This window comes from Myiozetetes cayanensis, unplaced genomic scaffold (assembly GCF_022539395.1).
Source record: "Myiozetetes cayanensis isolate MyiCay16 unplaced genomic scaffold, myiCay2020 scf9, whole genome shotgun sequence".
Classification (NCBI taxonomy): domain Eukaryota; kingdom Metazoa; phylum Chordata; class Aves; order Passeriformes; family Tyrannidae; genus Myiozetetes; species Myiozetetes cayanensis.
The window spans coordinates 19,041,014-19,060,572 of NW_026088185.1; the positions used below are offsets into that span (position 1 = coordinate 19,041,014).

Consider the following 19,559-nt stretch of genomic DNA (forward strand, 5'->3'; position numbering starts at 1 on the left):
GATGTACTCTGGGTAATTAGCCTGTAATATGTCCAAGCTAATATGGTCCTGACTGTAGTACTGGGCTAGTGCAGTTACATTCATTATACTGTACCTGGCTAAGTATCTCAGCTCCTACTTGGGTGGAGAGAACAGTCTGTCCACAGAGAAGGCTGTTCTTTCAAGCAGAGAGGTCTGAATTCTGTAGCCAGTTTTGCACAGATACTTAAAGTGCAGTGGGTTAACACAGTATGTTTGCCTCAGGTGTGCTGAGAGACCAGATATCACATATCTGTGCATTTTCTGTGTGGAGTTTTTTTTAAACAAGGAAATTCCTAGATTTCTTATGAGCAAGATTTGCAAAACAGTGGTAGCATTACAGTTTTCTTCTGACTTTTTTTTTTTTTTTAAAGACCTTTTATTTATTTCTCTTTTGTGTTAACTGCTTTTCACTGTATCTTGTTGCCCTAAGGTCTCTTTTCCATATGTGCTTCAAATTTCCACCCTTCCTTCTCTTAGACACATTGTAGCACCTACAGAACTCAGATAGGTTCTTCAGCAGGCTATGATTTGCTCTTCTATTTCAAAATGTATAGCATTTGAAACTGATACTCTATATGGGCAGTTTAAACTATATATATTTTCACCTGACTTCAACCAGAGAATCAGACTTCACAAAATCATGAGAAAGGTAACTTAAATCACTGTATCTTTGCCAAGTGACCAGCTACACATGAGCTACACATGTGCACGCTCTTAGCCCATAGCAAATGTAAGGTAATAGGACTTAGCTCAGTCTTTTTCTTTACTGCATACTATGCCATATTTCTATACACTTCTCCCAGATCAAGAGCCAGTGCAAAACTGCCTGGCTCAGCCAACAGGCTTTAGAACATTGACTATGAGAACTTGCTCTGGGATATTCAGTTGGCTTTCTACCACAGCACTTCAGACTTTTGAGAAACTCACTAACTCTATTCAGAGGCTCTGCATAATGCCCTAAGGCTTCTTCCTCCCTTCTCCCCTCTGTGAATTATAGTTACTATTCTTAATCTCTTGGCTAGTTTCTGCAATGACGGTAATGTGGAACGATACTGAGCTATTAATGTTATATGATAATACATTCATTCACATGTTAAAAGGGAGATCGGTAATTTAGGAGGCTGTAATCACAGATGCAGTTAGATTAGATTGGAGAGATTTGTCTTCTTTCTGTATTGACGATAATTCTGAAATTTAAAGAGAATGGTTTTTTATCTGATCTACCTAATTAATGATTTATCAGTATACAAGCAATATGAAGACTGCCTCTCAGCAGAGACCATATTTTTTCTTCTCTCTTTAGTTTCGATTTGCTTCATCTACGGAGATTTTAATGATGGTTGTTGGTAGTTTCTGTGCTGTTGTTCATGGAGTAGCCCAACCGGCTGTGTTGCTTGTGTTTGGTGCAATGGCAGACACCTTTATTGAATATGACATTGAAATGCAAGAGCTTAAAGACCCAAACAAGACCTGTGTAAATAACACCATAGTGTGGATTAATGGTACTATTCATCAGAATGAAAGGAATATCACAATAAGTTGTGGGTAAGTAATGAATGTATTTGTTTCTTTTCAATTGTTTTTATAGTTTGTCATTGCTATTGAGGGCCATGTTCAGCCTTTAAATCTTACATTTTCTATTCATAAGGCAGAAAAGGGGTATGGTTCTTATTAGAGTCCTATTACTGAGCTGGAGATATTACCTAGAGGGACAGAAGGTCAGCTTGGGTCTTGGTCTTTCAGCTATAGATGTCAGCAAGAATGTTCTTTGATTATGGTTGTTCTGATAACAGATATACATGTTACATATCTGAATTCATTCATCTATTTCCTCTGGTTACACTATAGGTAATAATGACTTCTGGTCATTCTGGTTAGGACTTAGTTACCTATAGCACCTGATGACTTCTGAGCAAGTTAGTTAACTCTTGTCATTGAGAAAAATGAGCATTTCTAGAATACAATTCATTAGCTTATGGTGGATGTATGAGGCAGATCAGATGAACGGCCCTATAAGACTGCCTGTTTGTTTCCATGAACTATAATAAATGGAGTCTAGATGATTTATTTAGATACATATCTATCAAAGCCAAATTTGAACCTGTAACCTCTCCTAAAAATAATTTTCCAGTGCATCATTCGAAGAGTTCTAATCTCTGAGTGACACTTAATTACATGTTTAATTAGAATTAAAAGTCACTTTCTAAAGGTCTTTGAAATTCACAGCACATGGAAGTGATTCACATACCTAGATATAGGTGACTGGGGCCAAAGTATTTGCTCCAATCTGTCCAGGCCAGCTTTCTGAGATGGGTTGGCAGATAGAACACAGGATTTGCTACAGACCTCCATTCCTCTGAAGCAGCAACTACACACTAGGCAGGATACAGTCACAGAACCATAGAATGGTTTGGGGTAGAAGGGACCTTAGGATCACCTAGTTTCAACCCCCTTGCCACAGACAGGACACCTGCCACTAGATCAGGTTGCTCAAAGCCGCATCCAAACTGGCCTTGAACACTTCCAGGGATGAAGAATCCACTCCTTCTCTAGGCAACCTATTCTTGTGCCTCACCACCCTCACAGTGAAGGATTTCTTTCTAATATCTGACCTAAACCTGTCCTTTTTCAGTTTAAATCCATTGCCCCTTGTCCTGTCCCTCCATGCCCTTGTAAAAAGTCCCTCTTCAGCTTTCTTGCAGGCTCCCTTCAGGTTCTGGAAGGTGCTCTAAGGTCTCTGCACAGCTTTCTCTTCTCCAGGCTGAACAGCCCCAGTTCTCTCAGCCTGTCTTCATAGGAGAGGTGCTTCAGCCCTCTCATCATCTTCGTGGCCTTCCTCTGGTCTCACTCCAGGAGGTCCATGTCCTTCTTATCTTGGGGCCTCCAGAGCTGGATGCAGCATTCCCGGTGGGGTCTCATGAGAGTGGAGTAGAGGAGCAGAATCACCTCCCTCAGCCTGCTGGCCACACTGCTTTTGATGCAGCCCAGGACACAGCTGGCTCTCTGGGCAGAGAGTGCATGCTGCTATGTCACATCAAGATTTTCATCAACCAACACCCCCAAGCCCTTCTCTACAGGGCCACTCTCAATCCAGCCCCAGCCCAGCCTGTGTTTGTGCTTGAGATGGCCCTGACCCAGGTGTGGGATCTTGCACTTGGCCTTGCTGAACTTCGTGAGGTTCACACGGTCCCACCTCTCAAGCCTGTCAAGGTCCATCTGGATGGCATCCCTTCCGTCCTGTATGTCAGCCAAACCCCACAGTTTGATGTCACCAGGAAACTTGCTGAAGGTGCCCCCAATCTCACTGTCCATGTCACTGACAAAGACTTGAAACAGCCCTGGTCCCAATACCAACCCCTAAGGAACACCACTTATCACAGGTCTCCACTTGGACATTGAGCTGTTGACCGCAGCTCTTTGAGTGCGACCATCCAGCCAGTTCCTCATCCACCAAGTGGTCCATCTGCATTCTCTCCAGTTTAGAGACAAGGGTGCCATGTGGGATAGCGTCAAATGCTTTGCACAAGTCTGGGTAGATATGTCAGTCTCTCTTTCCTCAGCCACCAAAGCTGTAACCCTATCACAGAAGGCCACCAAATTTGTCAGGCAGGAGTTGCCCTTAGTGAAGACATGTTGGCTGTCACCAGCACTTCCTTATTTATAATGTTCCTTGGGACAATTTCTAGGAGGATCTGTTTCATGATCTTAATTAAACATGAAAAATTGTACTGGATATCTGTGTCAGGCAGTGAGTTGCTTCCATGATTGTTTTTTGCAAGAGATCAAGTCAGGTGCATAGTGTTCCCTTTTGGCTTATAAGTTCTGTGTGCAAAATTTTGGGTAATTGGAATAGAATTTGCTGTCTGCAGGATGTTTTTAAAAAGTTGTCTAAAAGAATAACGTATAACAACCTTAAATGCCTATTTCAAAGTAACCTAAATGCAAAAGCAGCAATTCAATGCCCTTCACTGATATTACAAGTAATTTAATACTCCTACTTGACTAACAAAAGAAATTATCAATTCAGATTAGAAATTTATATTTGAATTGACTTTAGCATCCCTCATTTCTCCCCATAAAACACTGTTTAAATCTGAGTGTTTTTAGGTGGTATAATGGCACAAAGCAAGCACATTCAATATCTAATGAAAACTTGTGCAGTTTTTCCCTGAAGCCCCTTCTCTCCTGTGCTCTTTTGGAGCGTGCAGTCTGGGGGGTTTCCCGGAGACTCCACGATGGCAGAGCATTTTCTGGTCCTTGGCAGCTCCCTGGCCCTGGGCAACAGGCAGAGCAAGGAATCCAGCCCCTGCTAGGGATAGCCTCAGTACTGGGAAACAATGCTCCTGTTAGCAAAACAAGCTGATTTGCCAGCTGACCTGACTCTAACTTCATGACACATCAGACTAGAAATCAAATTTAAAAGAGTATTGCTAACTCTTTCTTATTTTTTTTCCCTTTTCTTTTTTAAGGTTGCTGGACATTGAACAAGAAATGACCAGGTTTGCAGGATACTATGCAGGAATTGGTTGTGCCATACTTGTGTTAGGATACCTCCAAGTTAGTATATTTTTTTTCTATTTTGATTTCAAAGTTTAAATCACTAAATAATGTTTATGTTAATTATATTCCTTTTAACTGCTAGCTACCTATTTGAGCAGAACAAATGCTTTCAGTTCTCATTCTATCATCAGAAATATGTTAGCTCTGTCAATCTGAGAGCTCCTTGGACCTGTGCATCCATACCTTTGCAAAAGAAGTTTTACCCACACCACAAGCAATACTCAAGTGTGGTGCTATGGAATCCACATGCCCTCCTACAATAACAGCTGAAGGGCATGCAGATTCCCAGCAGGCATCTCAACTGTGTTGAGCCCTGTGTTTTTACTACAGAGATATTACAGAGCAATACTTGTGTAAAACTAGTGTGGAGAAGAATCACACCCTATGTATTCTGTAGTAATGGTTCAGTCCTTGTGACTGAGGTGAGTCACAAGCTCAGACGACTTCAGCATAGGGTCCACTGCTTTGGAAGCTTTTTGTAATAACAAAAATCACTTGTCATTTTCCTTCCTGGGAACGATTCCAGAGTTTTACTGAGGCAGGATGAGTGCCATCCCTGTATTACTTACAGTTGTAGATGGAAAAAAAGTTTGTCCATATGACATTCACGTAACAGCATAAGTAATTCAACTTGCCTCTCCTCTCATCCTATCAGAACTGTGACAAATGTTTGATCCACAGGCTATATAAAATTGCTGGACTCTTTAAAGATCAAAACAGCTAGCATGTCTATGTAGCCAGAATGTATTTTACCTGAATAGTAATTTTATCAATAGCCAAATTGCTCTTTCCCATTTTAGCCAAATTGCATTTTCCCATTTGTTGGGAGTAGAAAGACTTTTTACTACAATTTATCAGCCACTTTTATGCTTTTCCCAGATCTGCTTTTGGGTTATGTCTGCAGCTCGTCAGATACAGAAAATGAGGAAAGCTTATTTCAGGAAAATAATGCGAATGGATATAGGCTGGTTTGACTGTACATCTGTGGGAGAACTGAACACCCGAATTTCTGAGTAAGTAATCTAGAAAAAACACATGCTATAGAAAACATTTTGCAATTCCTTCCAAACACCACAGAGTGCCAATAATCAGGCATTTGACAAACACCTCTTAATACAAATACAGCTATGTTCTCGGGAGCAGCAACCAGACTGGTTATCTCCCCCATCTTTGAACTGAATGCCATAACTGTTAAGCCACAATTATTTCCCTTTTTGTGCCTTGTCTGTCAGTAAATGTGGTGGGGTTTTTTGATGGGCTTTGGAGTAGGGTTTTTTTTCCAGTTCATCTTCTCCTCCTTTCTCCTTCTGTGCCAGTCCTTTCAGAGTGATCGATAATTTGGCTGTCAGTGCACGCTCCCTGAGTCTGAAGATGTTGATCTGAACCCTCTTTCACTTCTCAGAAAGGAAAATTACATTAGGGGCATGACTTTGCTTTTGTTGGATTTTAAAAGGAAAGAGTGAGCCTTGCTTAATCTTCTGCTAAAGAAGATACAAGCTCTTACCTTTAGGTAGGGACCGAAGGCAGTTGGAGAAACTGCCTCATCCTGGGCAAACATTTAGCCCTGAAAAAAGCAGAGTTTAAGGCTTGCTCCTTAGTAGTTCCTGTTTACAGGCTGCAGGCAGCTGCAGGGTGGACATGCCGACTGTAGATGGCTCTTCTCAGTCGTGCCTGCATAACAGTCATGTTTGCAGAAGATTTTTCTGTAGCTGAAGGGGATTTTACTTGCCTTTACTCACTGGTATCTATTACTTTCTATGGTGTTCTTTTCATGAAGAACAAATGGCAAGCTTAAGTTGCTGTGAAGAATTTCTTTGGAACAAGTAGGAACTAAGCAAGGATTTGTCTAATAAGTAACACTTATTTCCCTTGGTTTTGAACAACATTGTCCTGTGACCTGCAGAAAGCTTCTTGACTGCAAAAACATTTACCAGAAGAAATACAAACATGGTTCTCCTACTCAACACTCTTACATTTTTCAACAGAGGACTGTAATTTCACTTGATATATGAGCTTGCAACTTTGCAAGCAACTTTACAAGCTCATTAGTATCCACTTGATACTGTTTATTCCAGGAGTTCCTAGTTCTTCTAATCTCAGAGGTGAGGTAGTAGCCAAGAGTGTTTTGCTTGAAGACATTTTTTCTGTATTGGCAATGCCTAAGAGAGGACAAATGAACTCTGCAGCTGCCTAGGAGTTGAATAATGCCAACTGCTGCCCCACTGTCCTCCATGTGATAGAACTGTCATGTTTTCCCACTGCCTTCAGTGATAAAGTAGCCCTCCTTGATTCTCCCACTCTTCTCTCATTTAGAGAATAAATTACCTTATGGGATGGAGGGAGGAGCCAGGAGATGGTGGAAGGTGTAACTAGAAGAGAGTTGGAGCCCTTTTCCCTTTTCCTGTCCCCTTGGCAAGGTGGTATGGTACATTCTCAGTGCCCCATGATGTGAGGAATGCTATATCAGCTATGCTGCTTTTCCATTATCAGCTGCATCCAGCTGGGATGTCTCTGCCCTGTTCCTTTGAATCAGCTTGGCCACAGTAGTAAGAACCAGCTAGTGAACGATTCAGCTGTCAGGACAACTTCTCCTGGGAAAGGACACTGTCATCTCTGCAGTCTAAAGATGTTTAAAAGCCTTCTGCCATTGCAAAGGTTTTCTCACTGTAGCCCAGGATCTTTGTAAGGGGTGATGGTGAAAGAACAGGGATGAGGAAGGGCCCTCTCCAGGAAAAATCAACTAACCCAAATGTGGCCAAGACCTGTAACACACAAAGAAAGGTATGCTCACCAATCGTCTATTGATTTTTGTTGTTTTATTTTTATCCAGTGATGTTAACAAAATTAATGAGGCTATTGCTGACCAAGTAGCAATCTTTATCCAGCGTATAACCACCTTTGTGTGTGGATTCCTACTGGGATTTGTCAGTGGCTGGAAGTTGACCTTGGTTATCATTGCAGTCAGCCCTTTGCTTGGGATTGGAGCGGCTGTCTATGGCTTGGTAAGTCAATTGTGAAAGGTTCATATTGAGGAACAGTGGGCAGGGAAGATCATGCCATGGAGCTGTGAGGATTGGTAAAGTCTATTACAACCCTTTAAAGACAGGAGAGACAGATTATGGTCACAGCTGCACTGGAGGGGAGGTGGGCTTTGCTCCCACTTTTGCTTTCCCAGAATGACATATCCTGCTTCTGAAGTGGGAGTATAAGCACACCTTGTGGGTCCTGTGGGTAGATTTTATGGCTGCTGAGATCAGAACCTTTACCTTCTCTCTATTACTGCACACCTGTTTTAGAGGGTTACCAGACATGGGACTTGATTTGTCTATGTAAATTGGCAACTTTTGAGAATGATCAAGTTTTAGAAATGTAAAATAGTTGAAAACAACTGCTCAAAATTACCTCAAGCTGTCCTTGCTCCTGGAAGCTGCTGCACCTTCAACCTGTTGTTCCTGTCCTGCCTCTCCATCCACTTCCTACAAACTTCCTGTTACTGTCCAGACAAAGGACAGTGAAAAGGGAAACTGCAGGATCCTCTGCCCTCTCACCTCCTCTCCCACACTCATCAGGGCTGAGTAGTTCCTGCTTCTCCTTTGCATTCTTGTTGGGCTCAGCCCTCTGGCGATCTAATTTCTTTCACTTCAGGAAGAGCTTGCTATCATTTTTCTATTAAACCTCTAATATAACCTTGACTAATTTCTTGTCTTCCAGCTCTCCTTTAGCACCTTGTGCTGGCTGCCAGTAGATGACATGAATAATGACTCAGTGTGAAGTGGGAGAGCAGAATCCTGGCAGGGAATGAAAAGAAACCCCAAATGCTTTTCTTTCATTTGCAATACCTTTCTGAGCTCATTCCCTTTTACATCTGTAATTTCCCCCCTTTCCAGTCTTAATTTTCTGTACCCATCTCTTTCCTTTCACAGACCTACTGTTGAGTGTTTCCTCCTTACCAGCCTTTCCAGACCAAGTCTTTGTTTTTTAACATAGAGAAAACAGACCGAAGGTCAATCTAGCCTAGTTTTTCATCTCTAAAAGTAGCTAAGAGATGCATGGGATAGGGTATTGGAAGAGGGAAAGTAAATAATGACACTTTACACTTTCTAATGATATCTCATTCTTAAGCCAATGTGGTATCTTTGTGTAGAATTGTACATGACTACATTTTCATCCATTAATTTGAGCATTTTTTTGAGTTTAAGTAAGTTTTTGGCATCCAGTGTGCTCTGGGCTGCTGTGCAGGAGCCTGCTTGCTGTCAGCCCAAGAAACAAAGAACAGTTTTGGGCAACATCTGTTTCCATTCTCCCCCATCACTACAGTCACCTCTTCTTCCTGAAGCTGGGGTCTGCCACAGTGGCTGAAGGGCCACTTAAGCTCCCCTTTCCTGCCACTCTGCACAAACCCTCAGTCTGCAGTCTGCTTAAGCACAGTTAACAGCAGAGAGAGAGGCAGGGAGGGAAAGCAGGTGTTGCCAGCTGCTTTTTCTAGCTGCCTGGGGCAGAGAGCTGCTGCAAAACATGTGCTACAGAGGTATGTGCCCTAGTACTAGAAGACATGAGTGTTCCAGTGTGCAGTGTGCCTAATAAAAGCCTGCTTGGAGTGCAGGAGGTGACCTCATGCAGAGCAGACAGCACAGTGTGACAGCCAGCATTGCTTATCACTGTCCTTGTCTGTACCTACAGTTCAGGTGTAACCAGCACTTCTCATGCTTTTGTAGGCTGTGGCAAAACTAACAGGACGAGAATTAAAGGCTTATGCAAAAGCTGGAGCTGTGGCTGATGAAGTGCTCTCATCCATCAGAACAGTGGCTGCTTTTGGTGGGGAGAAGAAAGAAGTTGAAAGGTTTGTTTGAACAAACTGTAAGATCTCTGATTTTTTTCTCCTGAAGCAATGAGATGCTGTAATACGTCAGATTCATGCCAATTACATTCTCTGTATTCTAAACTATGACTGTCTTTTAGCTTTGAGACTTACATGCATGGATGTTTCAGAAATTTAGGTTTCAAGTAACGTTTGTAAAATTAGTTTTATAACTCAGTTTATCAGTGAAATAAAACATCAGCAATGCTCTCTTCAATTAATTCCTACTTGTAAGAACATACTGTCAAATTTTCCCTTAAACATTGTCTGATATATCACTTTCACAGCACAACAGTTTAGGATCTTTCAAGCTAAGTAAGAGAACTAGTTTCAGCAAGACACAATTTGATGACATTAAATTGCAAATGCCTCTTAAATTCTGTGAAAGCATAACATGGCTGTAGGACATAACATGTGCTCTGAAGTGTTGGCCGAATTCTCAAATCCTGTGTTACTCTGCTAAAGTTCCAAACCCCATGGTGAGGTATTTGCAGTGAGTGTGGCTTTTCTTGTGGTTGTTACACTTAGAACATACAAGGATTTCATGGTCTGGGAGCATTGCTGGTTTCAGCTGTGATCTCTCACTTCAGAATGATTCTGTATCAACCTTATGTGTACACTCTGCTGTCACCAAAGATGCCTCATTTTTGTTAGTCTTTGCTCATTTTGAAATTTCTGTTGAATTGATTTAATTCCCTTTTATTTTTCTCTCTTTCTACAGATATGATAAGAATCTGGTGTTTGCACAGCACTGGGGAATTCGAAAAGGAATAATAATGGGATTATTCACTGGTTACATGTGGTTTATCATTTTCCTAAGTTATGCATTAGCCTTTTGGTATGGTTCTAAACTTGTCCTTGAAGAAGAAGAGTATTCACCTGGCACTCTTCTGCAGGTACCTGTTTTAGCTTGATGCAATTTTTCTGGACTGTTCTTTAAAATAATAATTCTGAAACACATATTTGTAGTGTTCTGGTATCTGGTGACTCAGTGGTAACAAACACTAGCTATTTCTTTTAAAGATCATTACTTAATATATGTATGAAAGTATATGACACAACTGGATAAGATTGAAAATAATCCACGTTTATTTTAAAGATTTTAAATACTACCTACTGTGATCAGAATAATGCTTTCATTTGAGAGCCCACTATACAATTGTCAGAGGCCTGAAAGCAGCTTTGCCATTTTGTGGGTCAGCATGTGGCTTCTGGGATGCTGGCTTCCCTGAAGAACTTGGTAATAAAAAACCCCTTTGTGGCAAAGGGAAACCTAAGCAAAGAAAGTTTTGTCAAATCTAACCTCTCTCTCATGACTACTTTCTGTTCCTTTGAAAAAACATTTTCCGTTGCTTTGTTGTTACAAAGGACATGTAAACATGTGGATAACAACACACACGGCTGTGGCTCCTGCAGTGTATCTAAAAGGCCATGGCACTCGTGCGTCCATTTCTGCACAGTAGATGCTCTAGACACTGGTGGCCTAAATGCAACAAAACCAACATCCACAGATGTTTTGGTTATTTGCTGTAAGCCAGGACTGCCCAAATGGCAGACTCCAGTCCAAACCCAGAGTAAACTTTTCCTGAACTTTGGTAAGTCATGGGTATTCTGATGAGACATCTATTTTTGCTCCTGCTCTGCCCCTTGCACAGCTCTCAACCACCAGCAGCATGCAGTGCAAAGCTTCCTGCTAAATGGAGTTGGGCAAATTACTCTGAGAACCTTGTAAACTCGAGTGATTCTGTTCAAGGAGGATGTCCCTCACAGGAAATCATTTGCACCTGCTCTTGACAGCAGAAGTTGATACGAGGTGAAAAACCAAGTGAGCAACTTCCTTGACTTGCACATGATAACTGTAGTTCACTGCTTCCAAATGACAAATGGCAAACAGTGGGGAGCTACCCTGTAGCTGAAAAATTGTAGCTGTCAATGGAGAGACTCTCCCTTGTGCTCCCCTTTCTCTCAGTTTCCAGTCATCTTTCTTCTATTTGATGCTTTTTTACCATACACTGCTAGTCTGGCAGGGTGCAGGAGGGAAGGATGTGTAGATACCAACCACTATAAATATGCTTTTCCTGATCTCTCAGAAAGGGTTCACCAGCCATACTGCATTGAGACACGCTAAGTATTGCCTTCCCTTCCTCTTCTGTTGGATGTACAGAACCTGCTCCCTCATGTTCATGATGGACTCTGACATGCATAAAACCTACTTGCTTTGGGACTCATTCACACAAGAAAATTACTTTGTAGTAAAGCTGAGTATGAATTTATGGCATAATCTATACATCCCAGTGTAGATGTTTGCAGTACATAGTGTACAATAGAGTCCTTCCCTTTAGCTCTAGAGTTATTCTCAGTAAACAGGAGAACTGAATCCTGTGTACTGCTATTTCTTTCTCAGCAGTAGTGTTTCCTTATACACTCTGCCTCATTTATCCTGACTACTGTTTGTGTTGTATCCAAAAGGCCAGCTGAGTCCTTGATTGCTTCTTAGCAGAATTCCCAGGTCAAACCAGAGCAAAGGATTGCATACTATACATTACATTATGTATTTCCTAATGTGCAGGGTGAATGTCCAAACTATCAGCCACAAAGCAAGAAAATGGACCAAAAGCCTGCACCAAAGACTTTGTCCAAACATTTATAATCTGTTCTGCCAAACAATCTCTGTAACTGAAAAACTGAAGAAATAAAGGAGAGTAAATTCTAGGAAAAAATATTTCAAAAACTGTTCAAAAGCATGCCCTGACATGGTAGCACTGAGAAAAATAAGCTATACTTGCTAGACAGTGCAGTTCACTCCTTGTTGTGGAACAGACAATGAATACATTTGCAGCTATGTCGTATATAAGTGGAAAATAAACCTTCACCTTTTTGTATTCACCATCTTCCAGTATCCTGTTCTTTGAAGCCCCTATCTCATATCAGAATTGCCAGCATTTTCAGTCTTAGATGGTTCCTTTCTACATTTAAGAACCTTGATAAAAACTTCTTTGTAGGAAAGGAAGCATTGGCAGCTCATAGGAAATTTGAACAAACATTTTTGGTATTTTGGTTGATATTCTGCAGCTTCACTTGCTTCTGATCTGCAAGGCCAGACACCAAGCTGTGTCAATTCTTGAACTGAAGTGTCCTCTGATACTCGATACTCTGTTCAGCTGCCTTTGTTGTCTGCCAGTCTTTCCAGGAAGAGTGGATGCTGTGGCTCATTTTCTCTCATGTTGTCCCAGGCTTAGGTTAAAAGGGGATCCTGGGGCTTTCAGAAGAGGGTCAGTCAAACTGAGATGGTTTAAAAATACATCACTGGCATCTCAGTAAATACCTGGGTGCACAATTTGTTAGGACAGGGCAAATATAAGATAGGGTGATTTACTTTGGCCTCAAACAAAGTTGTGAAAGACAGTGAAAATACATTCTAAAACGCATTTGTTTGCTTTCTTCTTGGCTAATAATGGTCATATAGTGAATCCCTGCAGTTCAGCAGATGCATGAGAAGTCATCAAGCCACTGTAGTTTGGTTTGTATGTCTAAACTGTAAATTATAACAAAAACGCTGTCATATTTTGTTAATTTCTTTTTCTACTTCTTCAGGTTTTCTTTGGTGTTTTAGTAGGAGCATTAAATCTTGGCCAGGCATCTCCCTGTCTGGAAGCCTTTGCCACCGGTCGTGGGGCTGCAGCAAACATTTTTGAGACAATAGATAAAGTAAGTAATGCATTTCTAAGCTGTGTTTGTAGTGGAAAAATAATTAAATAAACCTAAAGTGGTACTAGTTCTGTCTACTGTGTAAAATGAGGAAAAATAAGTCCAATTAAAGAAAAACTGATTGTCCAATAGAAAGGTCTAGTGGCATGTGCATGGGCTCAAAGAAGGTGTTGAGCAGATTTCTTAAGTGGCCTGCTTCTGAATAATGAATTTTTACCTCAGCTACTGATGTTCTGTATTCCCCTTTCTCATTCCATACAATTACTATCAGTGCTGGCCCACGGAAAGTGTACTGGCAGGCAGTAATGGTCACTTTGCAATCAAACTTGCAGCAAGCATCTGGCTCCCAGCCTCCAGGTGGCATCAAAAGGTGTGACTCTATTGGCATCAGTGACAAAGGTGGCCTCTGTCACCTGTCCCAGAGCTACCCAAATGAGCACAGGCACAGGCACTGGTCATGCAGCAGTCATAAATGTTAATCACAATATTATCTAGACAGACAGACTTGAAATAAGGTAGTATGAGAGAGCCTGAGACTCCATTGGCATTTATTGATGGGGATTTCTTTCTGTAGCTTTATAAATGTAGCTGTTTGAGAAGTACTGTTGATTTCTTAATAGTCAGTGGTATTTCTGTTCCCTGACACGCTTTATTGTGTTAAAAACTGTAAACACATTAGAATGCTGCTTGTCTTTTACAGAGCACATAAGGGTGTATAAAGCAGACCAGAGGGGCTGGGATAATGTTAATAGATTTTTAGTAACCCTTCAAACTTCTGTAATAACAATAAAACATGTGCCTTATAAATGCACTTCATAAGCTAAGGCTCTAAGATAAACTGAAAAAGAAATAAGGTAACTGTTTTTCAGAGAAAAAATTTAAAAGCATAAAGAATTGCAACAGTAAGGATTGATCACAAAATTCAAGATAAGGCTCTGTCAGATAACCTTGGGGTAAAAAAAGCAAACCAAAGTGAGATTTCATCTGTCTAGAGAAAGAGGGACAAAATTAGATCCATCTGCTTGCTGCACTTGTAGATTTGTGATTAGACAGTACAAGCACAGCTCTGCCCCGATACAGATTTTTTTCTGGCACTAAATTTACAGTCATGCTGAGGTTCCCATTTGCAGGATCAGTGAAACTTTTCTTCATAGCTTAGTATCTGAATTTAAGTATGACATATTCCTAAAGAGGAACCAATCTTCTAGCTGTTCTTAGCATCTTAGAACATATGCATTTCTTGCATTAGCATTCCCTTCAATCTGTTAGGCCATTTAAAAAATCGTGCACATTTCAACTATCAAATATTGGTGTTGCTGTAGTTTTAATTCATTCTCTGTATTCCGTGCTTCAGAAGTCTGTCCTTAGAAAATTTTATTTCTTTGTGATTCCTCAAATTTCTCTTAGTTCTCTGCTTGTGTCTAACAGTCCACAAAACCCAAGGCCTGGCCAAAGGTATGTGAGAGCCAAGGCACTTCCTGGGAAAACTTCAGTATTCCAGCTCTTAGGACAGGGTGTGCAAGGATGGATGCTTCAGATGCAGAGTGGCGAGGTGTGCAGACTTTCAGCAATGAGTTGGTTGTTGGGTGCCATGAGAGAATGTTTATATAAGCAAGGTTAGTGCCATTTTATTCCCGAGGAGCTGGCTAAATTAACTTAGTCAAAATGCCTCGCTCAGTCAGCTACTCTGTTCCAGCAAAACCTGGCTGAGTGATTGACTGTGGTATCTGCAGTCAGCCTAAAATGAGAAGAAGGTGCATCCTTCTTGCCCCTACTACCCACCAGTGACAACTAACCCATCCCTTTGGCTCTCCATCTCATGCCCCTTGCCTACTGTCCCTGGGGCAGAGCCTGCAGCTGGCTCCATGCAGCCAAATGCTTTTCAAACAAAAGTGATATGGCTTTGTATGGTATTGGGAATATTTATATACTGCAGCACTGTTGTCTGTTTAACAGCAAATAAATAACATAATAAATTTTCTGCTAGAAACCCACCATTGACTGCATGTCAGAAGATGGCTACAAGCTGGATAAAGTACGAGGTGAAATTGAATTTCATAATGTAACGTTCCATTATCCCTCCAGACCAGACATAAAGGTAATTATTTATCGTCCATCCTGTGAACACAATTATTGTAAACAATCAAAATATCCTGATTCTGCCAGTAATTTCTAGATCTTCTGTAGTCATTAGTCATTTTCTAGAAGCCCAGATCCTTTGTTTAAAAGTCAAATGAAGAATTCTTCTATTAAAGGGTTCTTCTCCTTACCATTCTGTTTATTTTACCATTCTGACATATCCATTGCCACATCAACATATTCCTTGCTGCTGAACATAAACTCCTAGTAATTTCAGACAAATTCACTTGCGTACAGCTTCCTTACAGTCAGTTATGCACTTGTGTCAGTGTGAATAGAACACAAAGTAAAAAGCTGAATGGTGCAAGGAGATTTTATAAAACTCTTCCATTATCCTGGGGATGTGCCATGTGACCCATTAAAATGCTAAGAAAGGTACAGGAACATTGGCTGTATACCCCATAATTTCTCTACTGCTGTGTGTGAATCGACAAATTCTCCTAGGAAAAGCGTATTATTGGACAAGCAAATGAGTGCTATTGCTTCTAAAGGCAGAAGCACATGAAGTATAAGATTTTTCTACAGAATCTCACTCTGACATTCTTAATATTTATGCTTTACCAGGCCTTCACAACACACACACAGTGTTCTTTAAAGGGAATTTTTTGCCAAGTTCTCAAGTGGTATTAACTTGACTAGTTCTTAATGCTGAACAACAGGAATAAAAAAAATATTTAAATCTGCTTGCCTGTTGAGTAAATGAGTGCTCTGCATTTACAAACTCTTCAAACAATGTAAAAATATGTGGGTTGCTTTATCCTCTTCATAATACTGTTCTGAATTTTGTAAAATTGCTCTGAATCTCCCTTTAAAGGTACACAGTATACTCATTTGGTTGTATGACTGCGAAAGAATTAGAATGGATAGATTCTGTTTCTGGTTTTTTTCCTCTCCAGATTTTGGAAAACCTTAATATGGTCATTAAAGCGGGGGAGACAACAGCTTTTGTTGGAGCTAGTGGAGCTGGAAAAAGTACAGTGATACAGCTCATCCAGCGTTTCTATGACCCCACTGAAGGCATGGTGAGTGTACCAGCCTAGAATGTGTTTCTCTAGCCTTAGGAACTTGAAAGAATGGCATGGTTTCTTCTTCGAGGTGGAAAGGAAGATTCCTAACTCCCACTTTGTTTCCTTCTTCTTTTTTAAAAAACTATTTTTTAAATGAGCAAAATATCCTCCTGTGCATTTCTTTTATAAGACTGTACTTAACAGTCTCATTAAAATAATTACATGAAAGAGAAAACCAGTTAGGATAAAATAAAAATTTAGTGCTAAATCTGAGTAAAAACTATACCTATAGTTATAATAATTCAGGAGTAACAAGTGTTTTCTGGAAAACACAGTACTAAACACTAAAACATTAATCCATAATATAACTTCAGTATATACAATTAACATTTAGTAATGGCTTGACTAAGAATATGAATTACATCTGTAAACAATCTCATTCCACTTACATGTTCCAATCTCATTCCACTTACATGTTCAAATAGGAACATATAATCACATGTACATTGACCTGTATTTAAATGTATAAAAGACAAAGAACCAAATTTTTTTGTAAACATATAATCATCATTTTCGTGATTACTTTTCACCTGGTTTTATTTCTGAGGGCAAACAAAAATGGAAATGAAATCAAAGAGCACAACTCCTAGAGCCAATATGACTGCCACTGCATTGCCGCCTTCTGTGTAGGCAAGCTGATTTTTATGCTGGTCGTGGAAACAAAGCCTCAAAAGCCTTTCACTTCCAATGTGTCTTTCTTCATCTCTGAACTGGAGGGGATAATTTCCCTGACTTTTCCTCTTAAATTTGTGTCTGTGTTTTATCTGGCTTCTGTAGATTACCCTGGATGGCCATGACATTCGTTCCCTGAATATCCAGTGGCTGCGCTCACAGATTGGCATTGTTGAACAAGAGCCAGTGCTGTTCGCCACCACGATTGCAGAGAACATTCGCTACGGCCGCGATGAGGCTACCATGGAAGACATAATCACAGCAGCCAAAGAGGCCAATGCTTACAATTTCATCATGGACTTACCACAGGTATGCTCTGCCTTGTACAGTGTTTGGCACAATTTGATGAAAAAATAGAAAATCCCTTTGTCCCTCCCCCTCTGCAGCAATTTGTGCTCAGGTGCAAGGGCAGAAGATTAATATACATAGTAGGCAGCACCCTTTCGTTTGACTACAGGTAATTAAGTCTTACTATGTGCATGTCTTCAAGTTAATAAAAACCAAAACAACAACCTCCAACAAAAAAAAAAACCACCAACCTCGAGCAGGATTAGTTCCTCAGGAATCATATGCACAACTCAATATCACAGTAATAATCATAGCACGATTTAAAAATATGTATTTTTCATGGTATGGAGATCTGTTTCTGCTCAGGCCAAAAGCAATGTAGAGCCCAGCCTCTCAGTAGCCAGCATATGTTATTGAAGTAGTCTGTCCTGATGCTCACAACCTCACCTCCTTGTACCAGCTTTGTAAACTGGCTGGAGGTTCCCTCTTCTCCAGTTCCTTCCCTCATGATGACAAGGATTCAATAATTCCTCCTTGCAAAGCCCATACTGAATAGTACTGGGCTGTCTACTTTTCTAGGATGTTATTTTGCCAACTGACTTGTCACTAATGGGATTCAAGTACCATTAACAGTCAGTATATACTTTTTATCTTCCATCTATGCATTTCCAGGCTTCCATGAAACTATTTATAGAAAGGCTCTTTAAAGACCCATGTTTATTTCCTGGAAATGGAGGAATAAAAAAGATTTAGCTCTAGGTGAATATAATTATCCTGTCTCTCAGTCTGCCAGGCTTTACCTGTTTATGTAATTTGCTACCTGAACCCAATGCCACCAGAGAGTGATGTCCATGAGTCACAGGTCATCAGCAGACAAATCCAGCTCTGAAAAGTTTGCTTCTGAGTCATCTGAGGGAAAGTGGGTGGGTGATTCCTCTCCATTTCAGCTTTTGCTCATATAGTTGTTTTGAATTGTACCAGAACATTTCACCTTTTTACCAGTGCACACAATTGGTTTGGAGTTGAAAGCTCAGTTCAGGCAAAATGATGTTGTACATTATGAAGAAAATTATTTCACCAGTTGTCCTTTCTATGTGCTGCGCTACCAATGGTTTTGTCTTTCAAAGACAATAATTTTTTAAAGTCTACTCCAAGGACAAATCTGAGACACATTTTACCATTATCTTCACCAGAAGATTAACAGACTTTTTGGTTATCTCTTTGATTTTCACCTTTTTCCTTCACACAGAAATTTGACACTCATGTTGGAGAAGGTGGAAGCCAGATGAGTGGAGGTCAAAAACAGAGGATAGCTATTGCTCGAGCTTTGGTGCGAAACCCCAAAATCCTGCTACTGGATATGGCTACATCAGCACTTGATAATGAAAGTGAAGCTATTGTCCAAGAAGCACTTCATAAGGTTTGCTATAGTATAGCAAAAATCAGACTTGAAAGTGCAGAAATTATTTTAAATGTACTCTGCAGAGAGTGTTGCTGAATTGCAACAAATCAATGAGAAGCTCTGCTTAATAACTGTTTCATATGCACAAGTAGAACCCTGGTATTATTGGCAGAGAACATTTTTCTCTTACTTTGGGACATTAACAGCAATATGTAGCTCACTTTGCTCTGTGGGCTGTGGATGGAGCTTAAGTCAAAGTCAGCTGGAACTGCTCCTGTTAATTTGACCAGACTTTATATTCCAAGGCACGGGTTCCAAGCGTTTCCGTGTCCTGGGAACAGCTGTTGTTGTTTCCCGCCAGGCCCGCCTTGGCCGCACAGCAATCTCGATAGCTCACCGCCTGTCAACCATCAAAGCCGCCGACGTCATCGTGGGGTTTGAGCACGGAAGGGCTGTAGAGCGAGGGACTCACGAGGAACTCCTGAAGAGGAAAGGGGTTTATTTCATGTTGGTGACCTTGCAAAGCAAAGGAGACCCAGCACCTACTACAGAAGAAACAGAAAGTAAGCATTTTGTTTTCTTTTATAGAATTATGTAAATATCCACAGAATGCAGATTTTTTTAAGTTTTTCTTTTGATATGGACTAGTTGCTTCTTTTTTTCTATTTTTATGACTGAATTTTATCATTCATAGAAGTAACAAGTTGATAGCCCTGGCCAAAGTGGTTTTGCTGCATATGCACTGAATGACCTTCCTAATAGAGATCTACCCTTAAATAGCAGTCCTGACCTTCAATACCTGTCATTTTATGACTCCATTCTGTGCCTACAGTCCAGTCCTGCT

General features: G+C 40.6%; 1 protein-coding gene across 1 annotated transcript in view; it reads left to right on the forward strand.

The window, feature by feature from the left end:
- ABCB11 (ATP binding cassette subfamily B member 11) overlaps positions 1-19,559 on the forward strand; it is a 45,556-nt gene that overhangs the window by 11,258 nt on the left and 14,739 nt on the right. The window contains 12 exon segments of the mRNA XM_050339591.1: positions 1,325-1,566; positions 4,491-4,578; positions 5,461-5,594; positions 7,412-7,583; positions 9,297-9,421; positions 10,161-10,335; positions 13,034-13,147; positions 15,135-15,245; positions 16,183-16,308; positions 17,131-17,334; positions 18,563-18,733; positions 19,077-19,278. Of these exon segments, the coding sequence (XP_050195548.1) occupies positions 1,325-1,566; positions 4,491-4,578; positions 5,461-5,594; positions 7,412-7,583; positions 9,297-9,421; positions 10,161-10,335; positions 13,034-13,147; positions 15,135-15,245; positions 16,183-16,308; positions 17,131-17,334; positions 18,563-18,733; positions 19,077-19,278 (1,864 nt within the window).